At 41.4% G+C, this 19,345-nt stretch overlaps 1 protein-coding gene across 7 annotated transcripts in view; it reads right to left on the reverse strand.

Annotated features, from left to right (window-relative positions):
• The window catches only part of BRCA1 (BRCA1 DNA repair associated), a 61,038-nt gene continuing 41,693 nt past the window's right edge, over positions 1-19,345 (reverse strand). For 5 of the 7 annotated variants that reach the window (XM_058561054.1, XM_058561052.1, XM_058561053.1 and 2 more), the window contains exons 15-23: positions 16,877-17,187; positions 13,349-13,436; positions 11,054-11,131; positions 10,516-10,556; positions 7,771-7,854; positions 4,597-4,651; positions 2,934-3,007; positions 2,490-2,550; positions 1-1,207 (exon numbers count right to left, since the gene is read on the reverse strand). In XM_058561054.1, coding sequence (XP_058417037.1) covers positions 1,095-1,207; positions 2,490-2,550; positions 2,934-3,007; positions 4,597-4,651; positions 7,771-7,854; positions 10,516-10,556; positions 11,054-11,131; positions 13,349-13,436; positions 16,877-17,187 — 905 coding nt within the window. In that variant the 3' untranslated portion in view covers positions 1-1,094. The remainder of the gene's footprint in view (positions 1,208-2,489; positions 2,551-2,933; positions 3,008-4,596; positions 4,652-7,770; positions 7,855-10,515; positions 10,557-11,053; positions 11,132-13,348; positions 13,437-16,876; positions 17,188-19,345) is intronic. The other 2 variants (XM_058561058.1, XM_058561057.1) reach the window with 1 other exon arrangement.

Here is a 19,345-nt window from a genome sequence, read left to right on the forward strand (position 1 = left end):
TGTTTGCTACCGAGTTTATTTGCAGGTGAACATCACAACATTTACAAAATGTATTTTGTACAATCATGTCTGCACTGCCCTCACACATGGGGGGCTAAGGAAGACCTAGTCCTTCCAACAGCTATAAACAGTCCTGGATAATAAGTTTATAAAAAACACTTTCTCATCCTTCAGCAAACAAAATTATTTATGAAACTATACAGTTCAGCAATAGGGAGCAAGGGGAAAAAATTACCTCAAGGAAAGCAACAGCTCCGTTCCTGGTGGGATCCGTCATTTTGCAGACATGCAATATTCATATCAGAGATCTTATATTTCAAGAGGAATGGGTTACATATTAGAGCTACAACAATAAACATTTTATTTATCACTAATGGGGAATTAGAAGACTCTCTTTGGACATCAGGTATTGAAAAGATTCTGCTGTTTCAGAACACATTAGTGCTAAAAAATTCTTTAGAAATCCAGCAACTATAGCCCAGACTTTTGGAGATCAGGGTCAGTCAGCACGACTCCCCTATCCTCTAATGAACCCTCAAGTTTCATAATTATATCCATTATCTGCCTCTGAATTCCCTCCCCCAGGCTTCACTCCAGCATTTGAGCACCGCCCAAGGACTGTTTTGATTTTAAGCCACGTCACAGATCCCCAAATACTGACTCTTTATGAACACAGGGTTTTAGAGAAATCAACTTAGGGAAACCAGCTATTCTCCTGAGACTAGCCACTCGGAGCTTCCAGCTCTAAGCCAATAGCCCCAGTACAAGGAACAGGGCTGATAAATAATGAATCAGCATCTTGCTCAGTTTGTGGAGTTTAAATGGTGTTAAATTCTTTTCAGGTGAAAAATTACCACAATTTTGTGCTCATGGCCGATTTCAAAGGGAGACTTGAAGCAGAAAATCTTTAAAGGACCCTTGCATAGCCAGAAGTTCTTTTCAGGCTGATGCACATAAAATATTTAGTAACCCGGACTGTGGAAGGACTGAAGAGGAGCTCCCAGGGCCTAGAAAAAGGCCATTTCTTAAGCTCATTCTTGGGGTCTTGAGGAGACAGGCGCTTGACACATTGCTCACTGGAATCAGCAGCAGCTCTAGGAGATCTGGGGTATGAGGTAGGTGTCCAGCTCCTGGCACTGGTAGAGGGCTACGCTGTCCAATACCCACTCTCGGGTCACCACAGGTGCCTCACACATCTGCCCAATCACTGGGGACAGGGAACACAAACAGAAATTAGTGTCAATTCGCATTTCCCCAGACCAGACTCTTCTTTTTTTGAAATTTTTATTATTTATTTATTTATTTATTTTGGCAAGGAAGATTAGCCCTGAGCTAACATCCATTGCCAATCCTCCTGTTTTTGCTGAGGAAGATTAGTCCTGAGCTAACATCTGTGCCCATCTTCCTCTATTTTGTATATGGGATGCCACCACAGCACGGCTTGATGAGCAATGCATAGGTCCGTGCCCGGGATCCGAACCTGCGAGCCCCAGGCCGCCGAAGCGGAGTGCGCGCACTTAACCACTACGCCACTGGTCGGCCAGTTCTTTTTTTTGTGAGGAAGATTAACCCTGAGCTAACATCCGATGCCAATCCTCCTCTTTTTGCTGAGGAAGATTGGCCCTGGGCTAACATTCGTGCCCATCTTCCTCTACTTTATATGGGACGCCGCCACAGCATGGCTTGACAAGCGGTGCGTCCATGCGCGCCCAGAATCCAAACCTGCAAACTCCGGGCCCACGAAGTGGAAAAGCACGCGCACTTAACTGCTCGGCCACGGGGCCGGCCCTGCCCCCAGACCAGATTCTAATCAATCTACTTGAGTCCTGGTTATATGAGTTTTTAGGGTTACTCAGGTAAGGGCAAAATTGTTGATCTTAAGCAATGCTTTAGGACATAGCACCTTACTCAGGGGCCTGAGGAGTGAATGCTGGTGAAAGTGTACAGCCTCTGGCAACTTGATTAACATGAGCTCTAATCTGTTAAAGGAAAAGTCACCAGAGAGAGCAAAACAGCACTGCAATTTAATGATATGGAAAAATGTTTGCAATATCTTAAGTGAAAAAACAAAACAGTATCATGAGCATGCTCACATTTGTGTAAAATACATATGTGTACATATATACACACACGTGCCTGGAAGACTTTTATGGTGATCATCTTCAGGTAGTGGGATCACTGGGATTATTTTACGTGTTTGTGCTCATTTACACTTTATGTGATGAACATTCATATTTAACCCCCACCCACAATGGAAACAGTTCATTCATTAGTTTTAAAATGCAAAACAAACAAACATCAAACTCATCCCACACAACCTCACACGACACAGGCACATGCTTGTGGCCTACTGAAGCCCCACAGGTGCACCATCCCCTCTGTTTGATCTAAACAGGACATTTAAACCTAAAATCAGCACAGTAATCTGCACACCTAACCTGGGCCCTCTACCTCCACTTCTCTGGATGAAGGCTTACAGCAAGACTTACCATGGAAGCCACTGTCCTCTGTCCAGGCGTCCGGCTGCACGACCACAATTGGGTGAGTACCCTGAATCCCCAGGAAGGAAACAGCATTGAGGGTATTAGAGCAGGACTTTTAGAATAGTCGTTTTACTATTTCTCAAAGGTTTGCTGAAGCAAACTGCTCTGGGGGCAACCACAGGAAGGAGGGGGAAGGGCACACAACAAAAAGGAAGGATTAGAGGGAAAGAGCCTTCCCTCAGTGTATTAATGCTTGTAGCTCTCAAGTCCTTACTCAGCCCTTACAAATGGAGTCTTCTGGCACAGGTACGTGGTCAGAGAAGGCTTGGGGTGAAGAGAGGCTTCTGAGGATACACTGAGGGGGTTCATAGGGACTGATGGGTACTGCCTTGCTCAGTCACAGGACAAAATATTGTGTCCTCCCCCTCTGACAGGGCACCAAACACTTACCTCACCAAGGGTGAACGATGAAGGCTCCTTCACCACAGAAGCCCCACAGAGGTGCACCATCCACTCTAGTTGATCTAAATAGGACATTTAGACCTAAAATCACCACAGTAATCTGCACATTTAATCTGGGCCCTTGACTTCATACTCCTCTGTGTAAAAGCTCATAGCAAGACTTCTCAGTGTGAGAATCCCTGCTGTCTCTCTGCTCCAAAGGGACAGACAGGCCTTAAAGTAGAATCTATACTAAGCGTATGGATTCTAAGTCAATTTGCCCCTGATATGCTACCTACGCTGGTTATCAGACCCCATAAGGCCACTTGGTAGACAAGGTTTGATAGTCTCTCAAATAGAACACCTAGAAAGAAAAACAATCCAAGATCTAATTTCCATTAATTTGCTAAATTGCTGGCTAAGATACTGTGAAAAAACACCCAGCTGCCTTCCCTCCCTCCCTGTCTCATTCTGTGTTGGTAACTGATAATCACGGTCACTGAGAGCACCATACTTGGTGGTAATTACTGTAAATGTCAAGAGATGAGAAGATAATTCATTCAGCCAAAAAAATACACATCCTCCTGGACAGAGACTCAGCACACCAGCAGAGATAGGCTACATGCTGAGCTGGAATCAGCATACTCAGGCAAATAGAAATCAGAAGAGATGGTAGATATGTTCCACTTGCACCTGGAAAATCAGCTGAACTAACCAGTGGGTGGCTTCTGGGCCCCCTGGGGTGCTCTACTCCACCAGCCCATTTCAGAGGATTGCTGAGGTGCTCCTGTTTGTCTGAGTGAACTGAGGTCAACTGACTCACCTCCAAAATGATTCCTGCTAGAGACCCTGGTTTTCTTTATACCAAAGTACAAAAACACTGAGAAATCCTTCAGTGGCTCTTAGAAATTTCATAGAAATCCAATCAATATCCAATAAAGACGACAGAGCCAAATTACTTTGCCAGGCTCTCTTGCTGACACTCATCTGTCCCTGATCAGATGCAAGGCCATCTTCTGAGGAGTAAGACCTGATCCCTGGGGCAGAAGTGGGCACAGAGGCAAAGGTGGGTGGCCTCTGTTTTGAAAAGAACGAACCAAATCTACACATACACCAGGGCCTCAGCACTGCACAACTCCCGAGTTGAGCCCCACAGCACTCCTAAACATAACATCACATTCAGTGCCAAATTTAATTAGAAACCTTCATCAAGAGTCTTCCCCTGCTCTGGGCCTGTGTGGGGCCCCAGGCCCACAGGGCTTATGCAGCTACGTGTGCTTTCTTCTCTGTATCAAATGAAGATGGTTTAAGAGCAGAACTCTTTCTTGATGTTTACAAACCCAAAAGGTATCTTCTCCCTAAATGATTATTTCCCCCTTTCTTAGACCAAAGGGCAGTAAGAGCAGCTCTACACCATCTGAGCATAGAACATACTGTGTCCTAGATCCTGACTCTTCACTGCCTTCTTGCTCTTAAGAAGGGGCACAGGGTTAGTTTTTTGCCATAGGGTAACATTTAGGTGCAGTTCTGTCTGACGGGTGGCAGAGAAACAGAATAACCTCTAGAACCTCTCACCAGTCTGAGGAACCCCTATGAGATGATCTCTCCTATAACACTCCACTATGTAAGGGAAAGGCTGGTCCTGGACTCTGCAGTTCTCTCAGTCTCTTACCTGTGGGCATGTTGGTAAAGGGCCCATAGCAACAGATTTCTAGGCCCCTGAAGATCTGGGAGAAGAGAGGGACAGAGCAATAGAGAAACAAACATTAGTTATAAAAGGGTATAGGTTTTATAAAAAACAATAAAAAGAGACTCTCAAAAATGAAGAACTTTCCTTTTTCTTTTTTTTTTTTGAGGAAGATCAGCCCTGAGCTAACATCCAATGCCAATCCTCCTCTTTTTTCGCTGAGGAAGATTGGCCCGGGCTAACATCCGTGCCCATCTTCCTCCACTTTATATGGGATGGAGCCACAGCATGGCTTGACAAGCAGTGTGTCAGTGCGCGCCCAGGATCTGAACCTGGGAACCCTCGGGCCACCGAAGCAGAGCGCATGCACTTAACCACTACGCCACCAGGCCAGCCCCCTCCTTTTTCTTTTCTTTACCACCTGACGATTTCTGTTGTTACTTCCCAGAGACAATCAGGCCAATGTTCAGAACACTGATGGATTTTAGAAGACTTTTTAAAAAGTGTGTATGTAGTTGATCTACTCTACAGTCATTCTTTGTCACTAAAGAGCTGAGCATCCCACCTTGCTACCAATCAGGCCCAGGCTCCTCCCTGATAACCTTTGCAGGTGCCTTCACTTCTTGTTAGAGATGAGAAGAAACTGGTCCTTCTTTATGTTTACTAAGAGGCTTGGATGGCACGAAATTCAAGCTATTAGCTACAGTTTGATGTTTATCCAGACTTGGTACATCAACACTAACTATGACCCTGATTGGCAGAGGTCTATGTTTATTCTATGTGTACATGCTCCTTTTCTCCTCTGACTTTCTGGTCCCTGAACATCTGTTCCTGCCTTCACACTGCTCCAGGAATGGCCATTGTTCCTTCAGGCGACCTAAATAGTTTTTAATCCAGAAGTGAAGCCTGGTTCTGCCTCTCCTCATGGAGCTGATCTGATTGCCTGGTTTCCAGGAGATACAGATCACACTGCACCTCCTAGGGCCTCTTCCACTTACTGTGCTTAATAGAACTGTCCAAAAGAACTTTCTGTGATGATGGAAATGTTCCATATTTGCATTAATAAGGTAGCCATGAGTCACATTTAGCTACTGAGCACTTGAAATGTGGTTAGGGAGAATGAGGAATTAAACTTCACATTTTATTGAATTACAGTTATTTAAAATTTAAACAGCCCCATGCGGCTGGTGGCTACTGTGTTGAACAGGCAAATTCTTAAACATGCATTGGCACAGGTTCTTAGTAAAGGACTTGGGCATAATTTAAAAGAAGAAATTTAAATTTGTGTCAGTTGGCTGGATATATATCATTTGGGTAACTCTTGTTCTCTTGACCCTCTTTCTTTCTCTCCATTCCACTACAAAGAAAACTGCCTGGGCCTAGAACTCACCTCGCTTCAAATAAGAGACTGGGATGGAGAAAAATCAGGAAGCTAAAAACACAATGGCCTTTTAGGAAATGGCCCTCCCCCCACTACACATTTCAACTATAGCCAGAGGAATAAGAAAGGACAGCAGGACAAGTTTGTTTCTGTTTTAAGTGACAGCCTCCATCTGTACCATTCTCACTATCTGTATGAATAAACTGCATCCCCATCCTGTTGACAGGACCTCATAATGCTAATAGTTCTCCCCAGGCAGCCAGCTGGAGTCAAATATTGCTGTGAAAAGTACAAAAGATTAGAAATTTTTATATCCAGGCTGATACTCACAGATGAGAATGTCTAGTTATAAGATAAGAAATTTGAAGTTTTACCTCAACAAATACATTTCTCTTCCACAGAAAAATATTATGGTGACATTTAGTATCTTCAGAACGTCAGTACTTTGACCAGGCACTTTCCATCGCTGCCACCCCAAATGCAGGTAAAACCCCAAAACACTGGAATTTCCTTTGAAGGGGGGAAGAATCTGGTGCTAATTTTGCCTTGCATACAGTGGAATAAAAACAAATGGCTGGCTCACACAGAACTCCCCTGGGGTGAAGGTGGAAGCCGAAATAGAGCCAGCAGCTTTTCTTGGCATCTGGAAGTTACTTGATAGGCTCAGAGGGTGAGGGTGGGCTGACCCCAAAGGGTTTAGAGCTCCAGGGCGTGATTTGTGATCATCTCCCAAAGCTGTTTTCCTTAGAAAATCACCTCTGCTCGTTCTCACTCAAGTTCTATAAAGGGACAGAAGGTGCTCCATACGGGGATGTTCTGAAATGCCCAGCAGTGCACACTTCAAAAAGGAAGAAATGTAGACCAGGAACGTAAGCATTCATCAGTGACCTGAGAAAGCAGCCAGCTCAGGCCTGACAGGCAGCTGTGAAATCTTGCCTGGACTTTTCTCTCTGAGAGAAGAACAGTTTTGGCTACATCATCTGCTACAGTATGATCTGGGGAAAGTCACTAAGTCTTCCTGGGCGTCTAGTCCTTCATTTGTAAAGTTGTCAGAATAATCTATTTTTCTCCTTTGTGAAACCTACAATTTTCCAAGAAACTAGTATTGTCATTAAGAGCTCAGATTCTGGAGCTAAATTGTCTGGGTTCAACTTCTAGTTGTGGGTTCACAACTAGCTGTGAGAGCTTGGGCAACTTACTCTGATTCTGAGTTTTAATTTTCTCATCTATAAAATAGGCATAATTATAGTACATGCCTCATAGGGTTGCTATAAAATTGTGAATTAGTTAAAATATGGTTGAGTGCTTAGAGTAGTCCCTGGCAATATAGTGAACATCATACAGATGTTAGCTATTGACTCTCAATCACTTTCTCTTCTATGCTTGCACAGGCAGCACTGTGTACATGCCCCTCACAGCACTTACCACACTGCTTTAGAGGAAGATATCACAGTCAAGTGGAAAGAGAAAGGCTTTAGATTCACATCTGTTTCAAATTCCAGCTCTGCCACTTATTAGCTGAGATTGGAACCCCAGACTAGAATCCAAATTACATAGATTCTCTAAACCTCTAAGTTCCCTCATTCATAACATGGAGCTAATACTTTTTTACCTTGTTGGGCTAGGAGAACTAATAAAGAACCTATATGAAAGCACCTAGCTAGTGGTCTAGCAGTATGTAATGTCCCTTACAAGATAAATGAGACCATCTCCACACAGGGGGCAGCAATGCAGAGGGGTGGGTGGGTTTTTGTCACCATGGGGAGGAAGGGCTTTACCTTTCTATCCTGGGATTCTCTTGCTCGCTTTGGACCTCGGTGGTTTCTTCCATTGACAACATCTCCTCTGACTTCAAAATCATGCTGAAAGAAATCAAATCCAAACCACAGGGATCAGAGAAAGAGAAGTCCCCTTCAATGGACGCAGAGTAGATATGTCATATTTAAGGAATTCAGTATTGCCAGGCAGAGTTTTGACCCCTCCCTCCAAAAAAATCATTCTTTTTTGGCAGACTGGATGAAATGACCAGTGTCCCAGCTGCTGAAATCAATTCACTGAAGCAAATCTTTGCGGGCAGAAATTAACAATTGGCTTTTCACCTCACTAGGACGTAATGTATTTTAATGTTCAACATCTATCTCCTCTCAAAACATTCACTTAGCATTTAAACTGCTAATACTGTGCTGTCATAAAGATAACTGGAGAATTCCTGATCTCTTAAATCAATTGTGCATTACCATCTAAAGAAATAAGGGCTTCTCATATTTCCATTGAGAGGTTTACAGTTAATGAAACCAAAATGATAAAATATACATTTAACACTGTGAAGAAAGTTAGATGTTTCTTATAATCACTATTTTGACTGGTCAAGGACAAGGGAATAAAGAATAATGAGATTGGAGAGGTTAGTGCTTTTGGGAGAATTTTGGGGAAGAATGCTCAGAAATAATTTTGACTGAAACTCATATTGTAGGAAAGACCACATCAGTTTGCCAAGAGTATCACGAAGAAAAATAAAAGTCATGAGTATAACCAAAGGCTGTTATTAGGGGAAAGAACACTTAACATTTCCTAGACACTTGAGTGAGAAGAGTCTAGTGATAAATATGTCATCTATTTGAAGATGACCCTCAAATTTATAGCCCTGATTGCACCCTGGTGCCTACTTAACCTCTCTGCTGGATGTCTAGTATAAATCCCCAAATTCATGCATCTAAAACAGAGCTCTTCCTTCTACTTCTGCCTCCTGCTCCCCCTACCCCAGTATGCTCCTCTCCCATGTCTTTCTTATCTCATTTAATGTTACTGACATCCATTCCATTGTTCAGGCCAAAAACCTATGGGTTACTTCAATTCCTCTCTTCACTTCATCTTCCAAATTTAACCCATTAGGAAGTCCGATCTCCAAACATATCTCAAACCAACCTCTTCTTACCATCTCCATGCCTCCAATTACCCTACAAATAAAATTCTGATTCCTGGGGCTGGCCCCGTGGTGTAGCGGTTAAGTGCACGTGCTCTGCTACTGGCAAGCCCGGGTTTGGATCCCGGGCGCGTACCATTGCACCGCTTGTCAAGCCATGCTGTGGTGGCGTCCCATATAAAGTGGAAGAAGATGGGCACGGATGTTAGCTCAGGGCTGATCTTCCTCACAAAAAAAAAAAAAAAAAATCAAATTCCTCACCATGACTTACACCAAATCCTACCTGATCTGGCCCCTGTCTATAACCTTCTCCATCCCCTTGTCTAACCTCTGCTCCCCACATATGATTCACCCATTACTACTCTCCAGCTACACTGGCCTATTTTTCTTTAATAAACAAAGCTCATTCCTACCTCAAGACCTTTATGTTTGCTGTTCCTCTGCCTATAACATTTGCTCCCTACACTTTTCAAGGCCAATTCTTTCTTGTCTTTTAGGTCTCAGCTCAAGCTTTTCAGAAAGCTTTCCCTGGTCTCCTTAACTAAAGTAGCCAACCTCTGTCCCCATTCAATTGCTAGTCTGTTGTTTTATATATTTCTTCATAGTATTTAGTGGTATCTTAAATGCATGTTTATTTACTGCGTATCTCCCCTCAATAGAATACGAATCCCACCAGAGCAGGGACCTGTCCATCTTGTTTACTGCTGTATTCCAGGTGTCCAGCACAGAGTAGGCTCCCAAAAATAAGTCACTGAACAAAAGTTAAAACCAACAAAACATCATTAATTATGAATATGCTGAATAGTGCCTAATAGTCTAAAACTGCTTTTGCTAATTTTATTTTGCCTGATCTCTTGTCACCAGCAGCTCTTAGATGGCTTTGTTCTAAAATTATCCCTCCTCCTGCACTCTGTCTTATTTACCTCTCACTGTTCTCAGTGTCATAAAGATTCCACTTTGAAGGAATATGATTTCTAAACAGATACATTTGCATATTAATATGAAGGATTTTTCTTCAACAACAGTGAACAAGCAGCTTCCTACAAAGGTGTATGCATGCAAGATTTAGGTGGGCTTGTTTCTTGTGCTTATGAATCTTTTCTTTCTGCTTTATAAATTCCTTTTCCTTCCTCCAAGGACAGGATTGTTTCTACTGAAACTTAAATAAACAAGTGAGAACACAGAATTTCTTTGTTTGCTCTGTATAACTCTTTTTTTTTTTTTGTGAGGAAGATCAGTCCTGAGCTAATATCCGATGCCAATCTTCCTCTTTTTTTTTGCTGAGGAAGATTGGCCCTGAGCTAATATCCGTGCCCATCTTCCTCTACTTTATATGGGACGCCACCACAGCACAGCTTGAGAAGCGGTGCATCAGTGCATGCCCGGGATCCGAACCTGTGAACCCCAGGCCACCAAAGTGGAGTGTGCACACTTAACTGCTTGCACCACCGGGCTGGCCCCTGCATAACTCTTGATGATCCACAGTGTCAAGGAAAATCTATGGAAAGTAGTGCAAGGAAGGAAGCAGATAACTTTTCGGTGACTATGTGACTCAATGGCACCAAGTCTTTCTGATTAGTTTGTAACATCAAGTACCTACCTCATCCAGCATCTTTCTTTCTTTAATAGACTGGGTCACCCCTAAAGAGATCACAAAAAAGAAAGGTCACACAACAGCAGAAGAATGTGCTCTTTTCATGGAGGTAGATGATGAAGTGATTCTCGTAAGAGAAGAAGAGGAGTAACGCTGAGTAGAGGTCCTCTTTCTATAAAGCCACAGCTCCTTAATAGATTTCCTTCTGGAGACACAGTTGATGCTTAATTGAAACATTATAAAAGTGCCTGCTGCACATGGATTTCTGCCTACTATTAAATAAATCCCTAGTTCATATGCTAACATTGCTAGGAGCAGATTAGGTCTTATTAGTTATAAAAAGAAATCCATTTTCCCCAACATCACCAGCTTATCTGAACAAAGAAACATGCATTAAGGATAAAGCTAGTTTAGTGTTACCATTAAAGACTTTTTGGTAATTCAGATTCAGCATCAGCAAAAACGTTAGGTGTTAAAATGTTAGGTGTAAAAATGCAACTCTGAGGTGTTAAAGGGAGGAGGGGACAAATTATATTGTACTTACAGAAATAGCTAACTACCCATTTTCCTCCTGCAATTCCCAGAAAATATTTCAGTGTCCGTTCACACACAAACTCAGCATCTACAGAATGAGAAACATCCGAAGGATTAGTAGAAGGTGAAAACAAAATCAGGAAGTGCTGTTTTAAGAAGCAAAAGAGCCCCAGATCCTCGTGCTATTTGAGCCCAAACTGGATTGATGTTTCCAACACCCTTGGTGGTAGAATCAGAGATTGGAAGCACCCCTAATTATAACCAGCTGGTGTGGATCTTGGAAGCCTGGAAAAGGCTGATGTGAAGTTAAGACCACAGGAGATGTCTGCGCTATCTTCTAGATGCCAAGGCTAGCTAAAGACGTCACTGCGTCAGTGAATTATCCATGTCAGTAGTATTGATACATGTGGACAGGGAAGATCTATTTTACTGGATGGCAACATGCGAAAGGAGAAGAAAACAGTATCATTGAAATCCTAAATCGGAAATGTCAATGTAAGTGACAAATTTCCACCCCTAGAACTTCTACCTGGGGAATCCTAACCCCCTAATTCCTAATTACCTGGAGACAGACAGGAAAATAGAATATTTTCATAGCTTTTCTCTTTTCTACATAGGTATTTCAGAAAGCAGTAGCTGAAAAATCACTTCTGTTTATTTCTTAGTGTTTCAAAGGCCCCTTTGAAGAACTAAGCAAACTGAGGAACGAACACCTAATTTTAAACAGGAGAAATGTATTTAACTAAATCCTAAACACAGCAGGCCATCTGCCAGTAGTAGCAACTGCCATTCTCCCTCACAAAATTCTTGACAAATTTTTAAAAATCTTTTTTCTTTCTTCACAATTTTTAAAGCTTTTTGTTTAACTGCTGTGAAAATTGATGTAATAATATGCTTTAAACTCAGAAATTTTAGCTCATTTTTAGCTTAAAAGTAGCAAGTGTTGTATTGCCTTTGAGTTTAAAGCCTGAACTACTTTAGATTTAATATGCATTTTAAAGTTTTCTTTTCACCATTCAGCAGCTTTGATCCAAACCTACAGCTTAAGACATACTAAACTTTCATGACATTCATCTCTAAAATAGTACTTAGCTCACGGTCCCTTATTCTGGCACCTGGTTCCTATAAGCAGTATCCAATAACCCTGTGGTACGATCTGTACATTGAAGAAACCTAAGATCTTAGAGGATCTAAGGCAATGTGTCCCTGTCAAGAGTCTGGACTGTATGTTCAAGCATCTGCAGCTTTGTGAACAGAAACATCCTGGAGAAGACCACTGTTATTTCCAGAGAGTCAATTTTGTTAGAAAGGTCTTAAGAGATGAGCTACAATCTGCATCTCCTCTGTGCTGCATGTATCAGCCTTTGCTTTCTGAAGCCTATGAGTGAGTCTAACTCCTCTTCCAGATGACAACTCTTCAGATATTTGAAGACAGCTGTCTTGTTCCCTTAAGTCTTCTCATTCCTTCATCTGTTCTTTAAATGACATTGCTTTGAATCCCTTTTCCCCATCCTCATCATCTACCTCTGGATAAACACTTTCTAGTTTGTCAGTGACCAGCTTAAAAAGAAAGTATGTTGCTCAAAACAGAGCATATCCTCCAGCCATATCAGTCCAGCAGAGAATACAGTGAGGCGTCAGAATCGTCACTTCACTTGCACTGGATATTAGGCTTGTATTAATAAGGCCCAATTTCAGACAAGCTTTTTTAGTAGCCCTGAAACATTTACTCACATTTAGCTTTCAGTCAACTAAAAGCCTCTGAGATCTCCGTTATTATGCAAGTCATAATTAAGATTTTAAAAGGGGAAGGTATAAGACAAATGAATTTTCCCCTTCTCTTTTTCCTTTTTCGTATGCTAGGCTACCTCAGAGCTGATATTAGACTTGTTTCCTGAAAAACTCTCAACCAGTCAAACTAGGTGTTTGAGTGGAGCTAGGACACAGAGCTAGGGTTTCCAACTGCCCAGATTTTGAGTGAAGACTCGCTTCTGCTCATTCCCCTCTTTGCCCTATTTGTTTCTCCAGGACTTGGGCTCTGCCTTAGCAGAGAGCCCTTCATACAGTGTAGTCCAGGCAGGGTGGAAGAGAAGTGGTTCATCGTTCTGGCTCACCACTCTCCAGATCTTAACCCAAAACAAAAGGGGGGTCAGGACGTAGCAAAACTATTATTTTTCTTTCATAAGGTAATAATTGAGTGACTGTTGGAAGACTATCATCCATGCTATGCTTAACAAATACTCCCATTTCTTCGTGTAGTTTTATGCAACAGATGCAGCGTAGTCCGTAAAGGCTCTTGGTATACCTGTTTTCATGATGACGTGAGTAGTCTCTTCAGTAACTAGATTAGTTAAAGTGATGTGGTGTTTTCTGGCAAACTTGTGCACAAGCATCTGAAATCAAATCAAATATGACATTATAATAAATTACCTCTAGTACACAGTTTAGAGTATTAGTTACCCTAGCTTTCAGTTGCTATTTTTCTCACAAAAGATTTATATCCTTTTAATGCTAACATGACTGAAGTCTCAAAATAAATAGTAATTTAATAAAAATTATATACAAATTAGAGGAAGAAATTCTAAAATAGCCCATGCTAACAGACATGAAATTACAACCAAGGATTCAAAATAACATTAATTTTCCATTTATTTATTTATTTATTTATTTATTTTTTGTGAGGAAGATTAGCCCTGAGCTAACATCTGTTGCCAATCCTCCTCTTTTTGCTGAGGAAGATTGGCCCCGGGCTAACATCCGTGCCCATCTTCCTCTACTTTATACGTGGGGCGCCTGCCACAGCATGGCTTGATAAGCGGTGCATAGGTCCATGCCCAGGATCCGAACCTCCAAACCCAGGCCACTGAAGCAGAAGGCACGAACTTAACCACTACGCCACTGGGCCGGCCCCTAATTTTCCCTTTAATAGTAGATATCATTTGATTCTCTAAGACAGTTTCTTTGCAGAGCGACACTCTACTATACTATAATTTAGATTTATCAGCCTATAATTTAGAAGCTGAGAGGTAACAAGCCTATACAGAAAGTTATGCTACAGATATGTGGCTTAAAAACAAGATTCAACCCTCTGATAGTTACAAAATATTCAAATCAAGATGCTTCTAAAGGTCAGTGCAAAAACTATCAATTCCTCTTAAGGAAAAAGATTGGAAGAGACTCATATTCTTCCCAAAAGAAATCTAGAGCCTTCTAGCTATTATCTATCAACCAAATAAAAATCAATAGGCAGTAAAAGAAATTAACCAGATCCATTATAGACAAAGCTGACATAATTAGTAGATACTGTTTGGTAAACAACGTTATTTACCAAGGGCTATCATTTATTAGCCATCGCCACCCACGCCAGTATTTATGTGTTGCACAATATTGCACTGGAGATCAGGCCATCTTTCTTCTATGCTGCCTCACTCCATACTGCCACAGGGCACTGAAAAAGGCAGGCTGGAGAAGCTAATGACATCCTCCCCCATTTGCCACTGCCCTCTGCCAGGATCATTAGCAATTCTGAACTGATTAATTGCTGAAATCCCAGCCTTGAAACAGTGTTCAGTTAGAAAAGCAACTGCCGAAAAGATCATCTTAATATGGGCTTCAGAATTAATCATGTGTAATACAGTCAGCAACTTTCATAATAAATTTACCACACTTCAGCAAGTCTAAATAGAGCTGAAGTTTTCCTCTTTGCTTGTTTAAAGACAACATGTACTCAAGCCATTTAGAGTCTAATCTGCAGCTGAGAATTGCCCACAGCAAGAAAGATTAGATCATTTTAGCCTTCTCTGAAAAGCTGAACTCACAAAACAAAGGAGTAAGGAATGCTCATTTTCAATGAATAAATGGGAATTCTAGATGTGTAGGCAAATAACAAAGAGCAATATAAACAGACACAGGTATGAATTTTCAGAGCAAATAGCTGATCTGGGCACGTGGCTGTGAGATAAGAATTCTAGTATTATTAATGAGAAGTTATTCTAATGAATAACTACTATATACTACTATATATATACTATATATCTACTAGGACAGACACAGCTTAGCTTGCTCTTTTATTATTGGGACACACCTGGTCACACAGAATGTCATGCTGAACCACTATCTATAGAGAAGTTAGGATGAGAAATGGTTCTTATCCTAGGAAGGATATATTAAGAAAGATACTTAAGAGTGACTGGGTCATCTCTCAGTGTGCAATAAATGGCACTCACTACTGAATCTATTCGATACTCTGGTGTGTTATCTTATCATGGTTTAAAGAAATATTCATTCAATTATTTTATTATGAACTGATAGCAATGGTGATTCATTACAGAAGAGGTAAATTTCCTAGGATGTCTGAAATCTACACTCAGCCCAAGTAGTATCAAGGTTTCAGTGGTCTTAATATCTTAACGGGTATTTTTACAATATAAAATAATACTTATTTCTGCAATGAAGGCACCAAGGAGATGTCAAAAATCCTAATAGGGAGGGGGTCTTGTAGGGCAGAAATGATAGGGCAGGCTACTGAATAACTGTGTTATAAGCCAGGATAAAGACAAACACTGGAGAAATGCCACTATCTGGCAGTGTGCTTGGAACCAGTTTGGATTTAGCTAATCGTGCTGATGAGTTCACTCAGATGTGAACCAAGGTGGGGAAAAGATGCCTTTTGGGGAGCAGAGCTACACCTACTTGCTTTATTTTTGTTTTTGTTTTGTTTTTTTTCGTGAGGAAGATCAGCCCTGAGCTAACGTCCGATGCCAATCCTCCTCTTTTTTGCCGAGGAAGACTGGCCCTGGGCTAACATCTCTGCCCATCTTCCTCTACTTTATACAGGACGCCGCCACAGAATGGCTTGACAAGCAGTGCGTTGGTGCGTGCCTGGAATCCAAACCTGCGAACCCAGGGCCACCGAAGCTGAGCGCGCGCGCACTTAACGGCTACGCCACCAGGCTGGCCCCTGCTACTTGCTTTTTTAGATAAAAAGAAAATTAAAATTAAAAAGCTCTTGGGGCCGGCCCCATGGCATAGTGGTTAAGTTTATGCGCTCTGCTTCGGCAGCCCGGGGTCCGCTGGTTCAGTTCCTGGGTGCGGATCTACACACTGCTCATTAAGCCATGCTGTGGCGGGCATCCCACATACAAAATAGAGGAAGGGGGGCACAGATGTTAGCTCAGGGCAAATCTTCCTCAGGAAAAAAAAAAAGAGGAAGATTAGCAACAGATGTTAGCTTAGAGACAATCTTCCTCACCCCCTCCCAAAAAAATAAAATTAAAAAATTTAAAAAAAGGGGCTGGCCTGGTGGCATAGTGGTTAAGTTTGTGCGCTCCACTGCGGCGGCCCGGAGTTCGGATCCCAGCCTGTACCGACGCACCACTTGTCAAGCCATGCTGTGGTGGTGTCCCACATAAAATGGAGGAAGATGGGCAGGGATATTAGCCCAGGGCCAGTCTTCCTCAGCAAAAAGAGGAGGATTAGCAGATGTTAGCTCAGGGCTGATCTTCCTCACACACACACACACACACACACACACACACACACAAAATTAAAAAAAAAAAAAAAAAAAAGTTCTACATCACACTCAAAACTATAACCTTTTTGCCAAAATTTAATAATTATTTTCTTAAGTAAATATATATAAAATAATCCATGCTATAGCTTTATCTAGGTCCAAATTTTCAGAAATTAGTAATGGAAATTAAATTACATAGAACTGTGCTTGTTTCCTAGATTTAATCCTATAGGTCATTCATGGCTAGTACCTATTTAATACTCTTTGTGGCATGTTAATGAAGTCTCAGTCATTAGGGAGATAACACATGTACACACTCACAAATTCTTTTGGGGTCAAGCCTGATGCCACCATAGATATTCTTCTGTTGACTCTTTTTGTTGAAGACATCACTTCTGGCTTCTCCCTGCTCACACTTTCATCCTTCACGTTATACCCAACAATATTAGTAGCATGAGCAGAAGCTGGACTCTTGGCAGATTCTCCAACTTGAAATTGTGGTAATTTCAATGCAGAGGTTGAAGCTGGCATGCTGCAACCATGGTCTGGCTCTGGGGCTCTGTCTTCAGAGGGAACAGACTCAGGGTCATCAGAGAAGAGGCTGATTCCAGATTCTAGGTAAGGGGTTCCCTCTGAAAGAAGTGAGGAAAGAAGTTAAATCCACATGACAATGAATCTTTAATTACAGTGTCTATTATCTGCCAAGAATTAAAAAGATCAAGTTAGGTTAAGAAAAAAATGGGTACACTAATACACCTTTGGTGGAACTGCAAAGTGGCTTAACTTTTCTAAAGGATGATTTGGCATTATGTTGCAAAAGCCTTGTATGTTTACACTTTTGGGCAATAATTCTAGTTTTAGAAATGTATCCTAAGGATATAAAAGTTGTATGCAAAAGTTTAGTCATAGGAATGTTCACTGCAACACTGTTTATAACGGTAAAGTTTTGGAAACAACCTAAACATCCAGTAATAGGATATTAAATAAATTATGACACATTCATTCCAATGGAGTACTCTTCACCCATTACATTTAATTACAAACACTTAATTACAATATAATGGAGAAATGCACACATCCATGTTCATTGCAGCATTATTCACATAGCCAAGAGGCGAATGTCTATTAATGTCTATCAATCAAATGTCTATCAATGGATGAATGGATAAAGAAAATGTGGTATATAAATACAATGGTTTTTAAAAAGCTGAATAGGGCCGGCCCTGTGGCTTAGCGGTTAAGTGAGCGCGCTCTGCTGCTGGCGGCCCGGGTTTGGATCCCGGGCGCGCACCGATGCACCACTTCTCTGGCCATGCTGAGGCTGCGTCCCACATACAACAACTAGATGGATGTGCAGCTATGACATACAACTATCTACTGGGGCTTTGGGGGAAAAAAAAACAATTAAAAAAAAAAAAAGCTGAATAGCTTTAAAAAAAAAAAAAAGAAGAAAATCCTGTCACATGCTATAAACATGGATGAACTTTGAGGGCATTAAGCTAAGTGAAAGAACTCAGTCGCCAAAAGACAAATACTGCATGATTCCACTTATGTGAGGTTATCTAAAGTAGTTAAACTCTTAGAAACAGAAAGTAGAATGGTGGTTGCCAGGGGATGGGGGTAGGGGAAGGGAGAAATGGGGAGTTGCTATTGAACTGGTACAGAATTTCAGTTTTGCAAGATGAACAAACACAACAACGGGAATATACTTAACACTACTGAACACTTAAAAATGGTTAAGATAGTGAATTTTATGTTATGTGTTTTTTACCGCAATTAAAAATAAAAAATAAAAAAAGATGCCATTAATTTTAAGATGCTACCCTATTTCAGAGTCTTAATATGAAAAATGTTTGCATCTTAGAATCCATTAAATGCAATATTATAAGGCCTGCTTTCTATAATTTTTGTCATCTATTTTATCTACTTTAGTTCTTAGCAAATGGGTTTTTATTCAAATGTACACTTTAATCTTTGGGCTGCTTGTGAATATTTTGGCACTTCCTATATCACTGAAACTTTTTTAAAAAACACCAAATGCAAACAGTTGACTAAAAACAATCAAAATAGGGGCCGGCCCTGCGGCTCAGCGGTTAAGTGCGCGTGCTCTGCTACTGGCGGCCCAGGTTTGGATCCCGGGCACGCACTGACGCACTGCTTGTCGGGCCATGCTGAGGTGGTGTCCCACATACAGCAACTAGAAGGATGTGCAACTATGACATACAGCTATCTACTGGGGCTTTGGGGAGAAAAAGGGGAAAAAAAGGAGGAGGATTGGCAATAGACGTTAGCTCAGGGCTGGTCTTCCTCAGCGAAAAGGGGAGGATTGGCATGGATGTTAGCTCAGGGCTGATATTCCTCACAAAATAAAATAAAATAAAAAATAAAAAATAAAAGGGCCAGCCCGGTGGCGCAAAAGGTTAAATGCGCGCGCTCCGCTGCAGCCCCATGGGGGTTCGCCGGTTCGGATCCTAGGCGCGCACTGACGCACCGCTTGGCAAGCCATGCTGTGGCAGCGTCCCATAATAAAGTGGAGGAAGATGGGCACGGATGTTAGCCCAGGGCCAGTCTCCCTCAGCAAAAAAAAAGAGGAGGATTGGCAGATGTTAGCACAGGGCTGATCTTCCTCACAAAAATAAATAAATAAATAAATAAAAACAATCAAAATAATGTTTTTAAAATTTAAAAATAGTAAGAAATGCTCCTAATGTATTAAAAAAAGATAGCTAAAAAATATTCATGATTCTATATTTTAAAAATAGAAGTTTAAGCAAACTGACTAAACAAATA

This window comes from Diceros bicornis, chromosome 18, assembly GCF_020826845.1.
Source record: "Diceros bicornis minor isolate mBicDic1 chromosome 18, mDicBic1.mat.cur, whole genome shotgun sequence".
In the NCBI taxonomy this organism is placed as follows: Eukaryota; Metazoa; Chordata; class Mammalia; order Perissodactyla; family Rhinocerotidae; genus Diceros; species Diceros bicornis.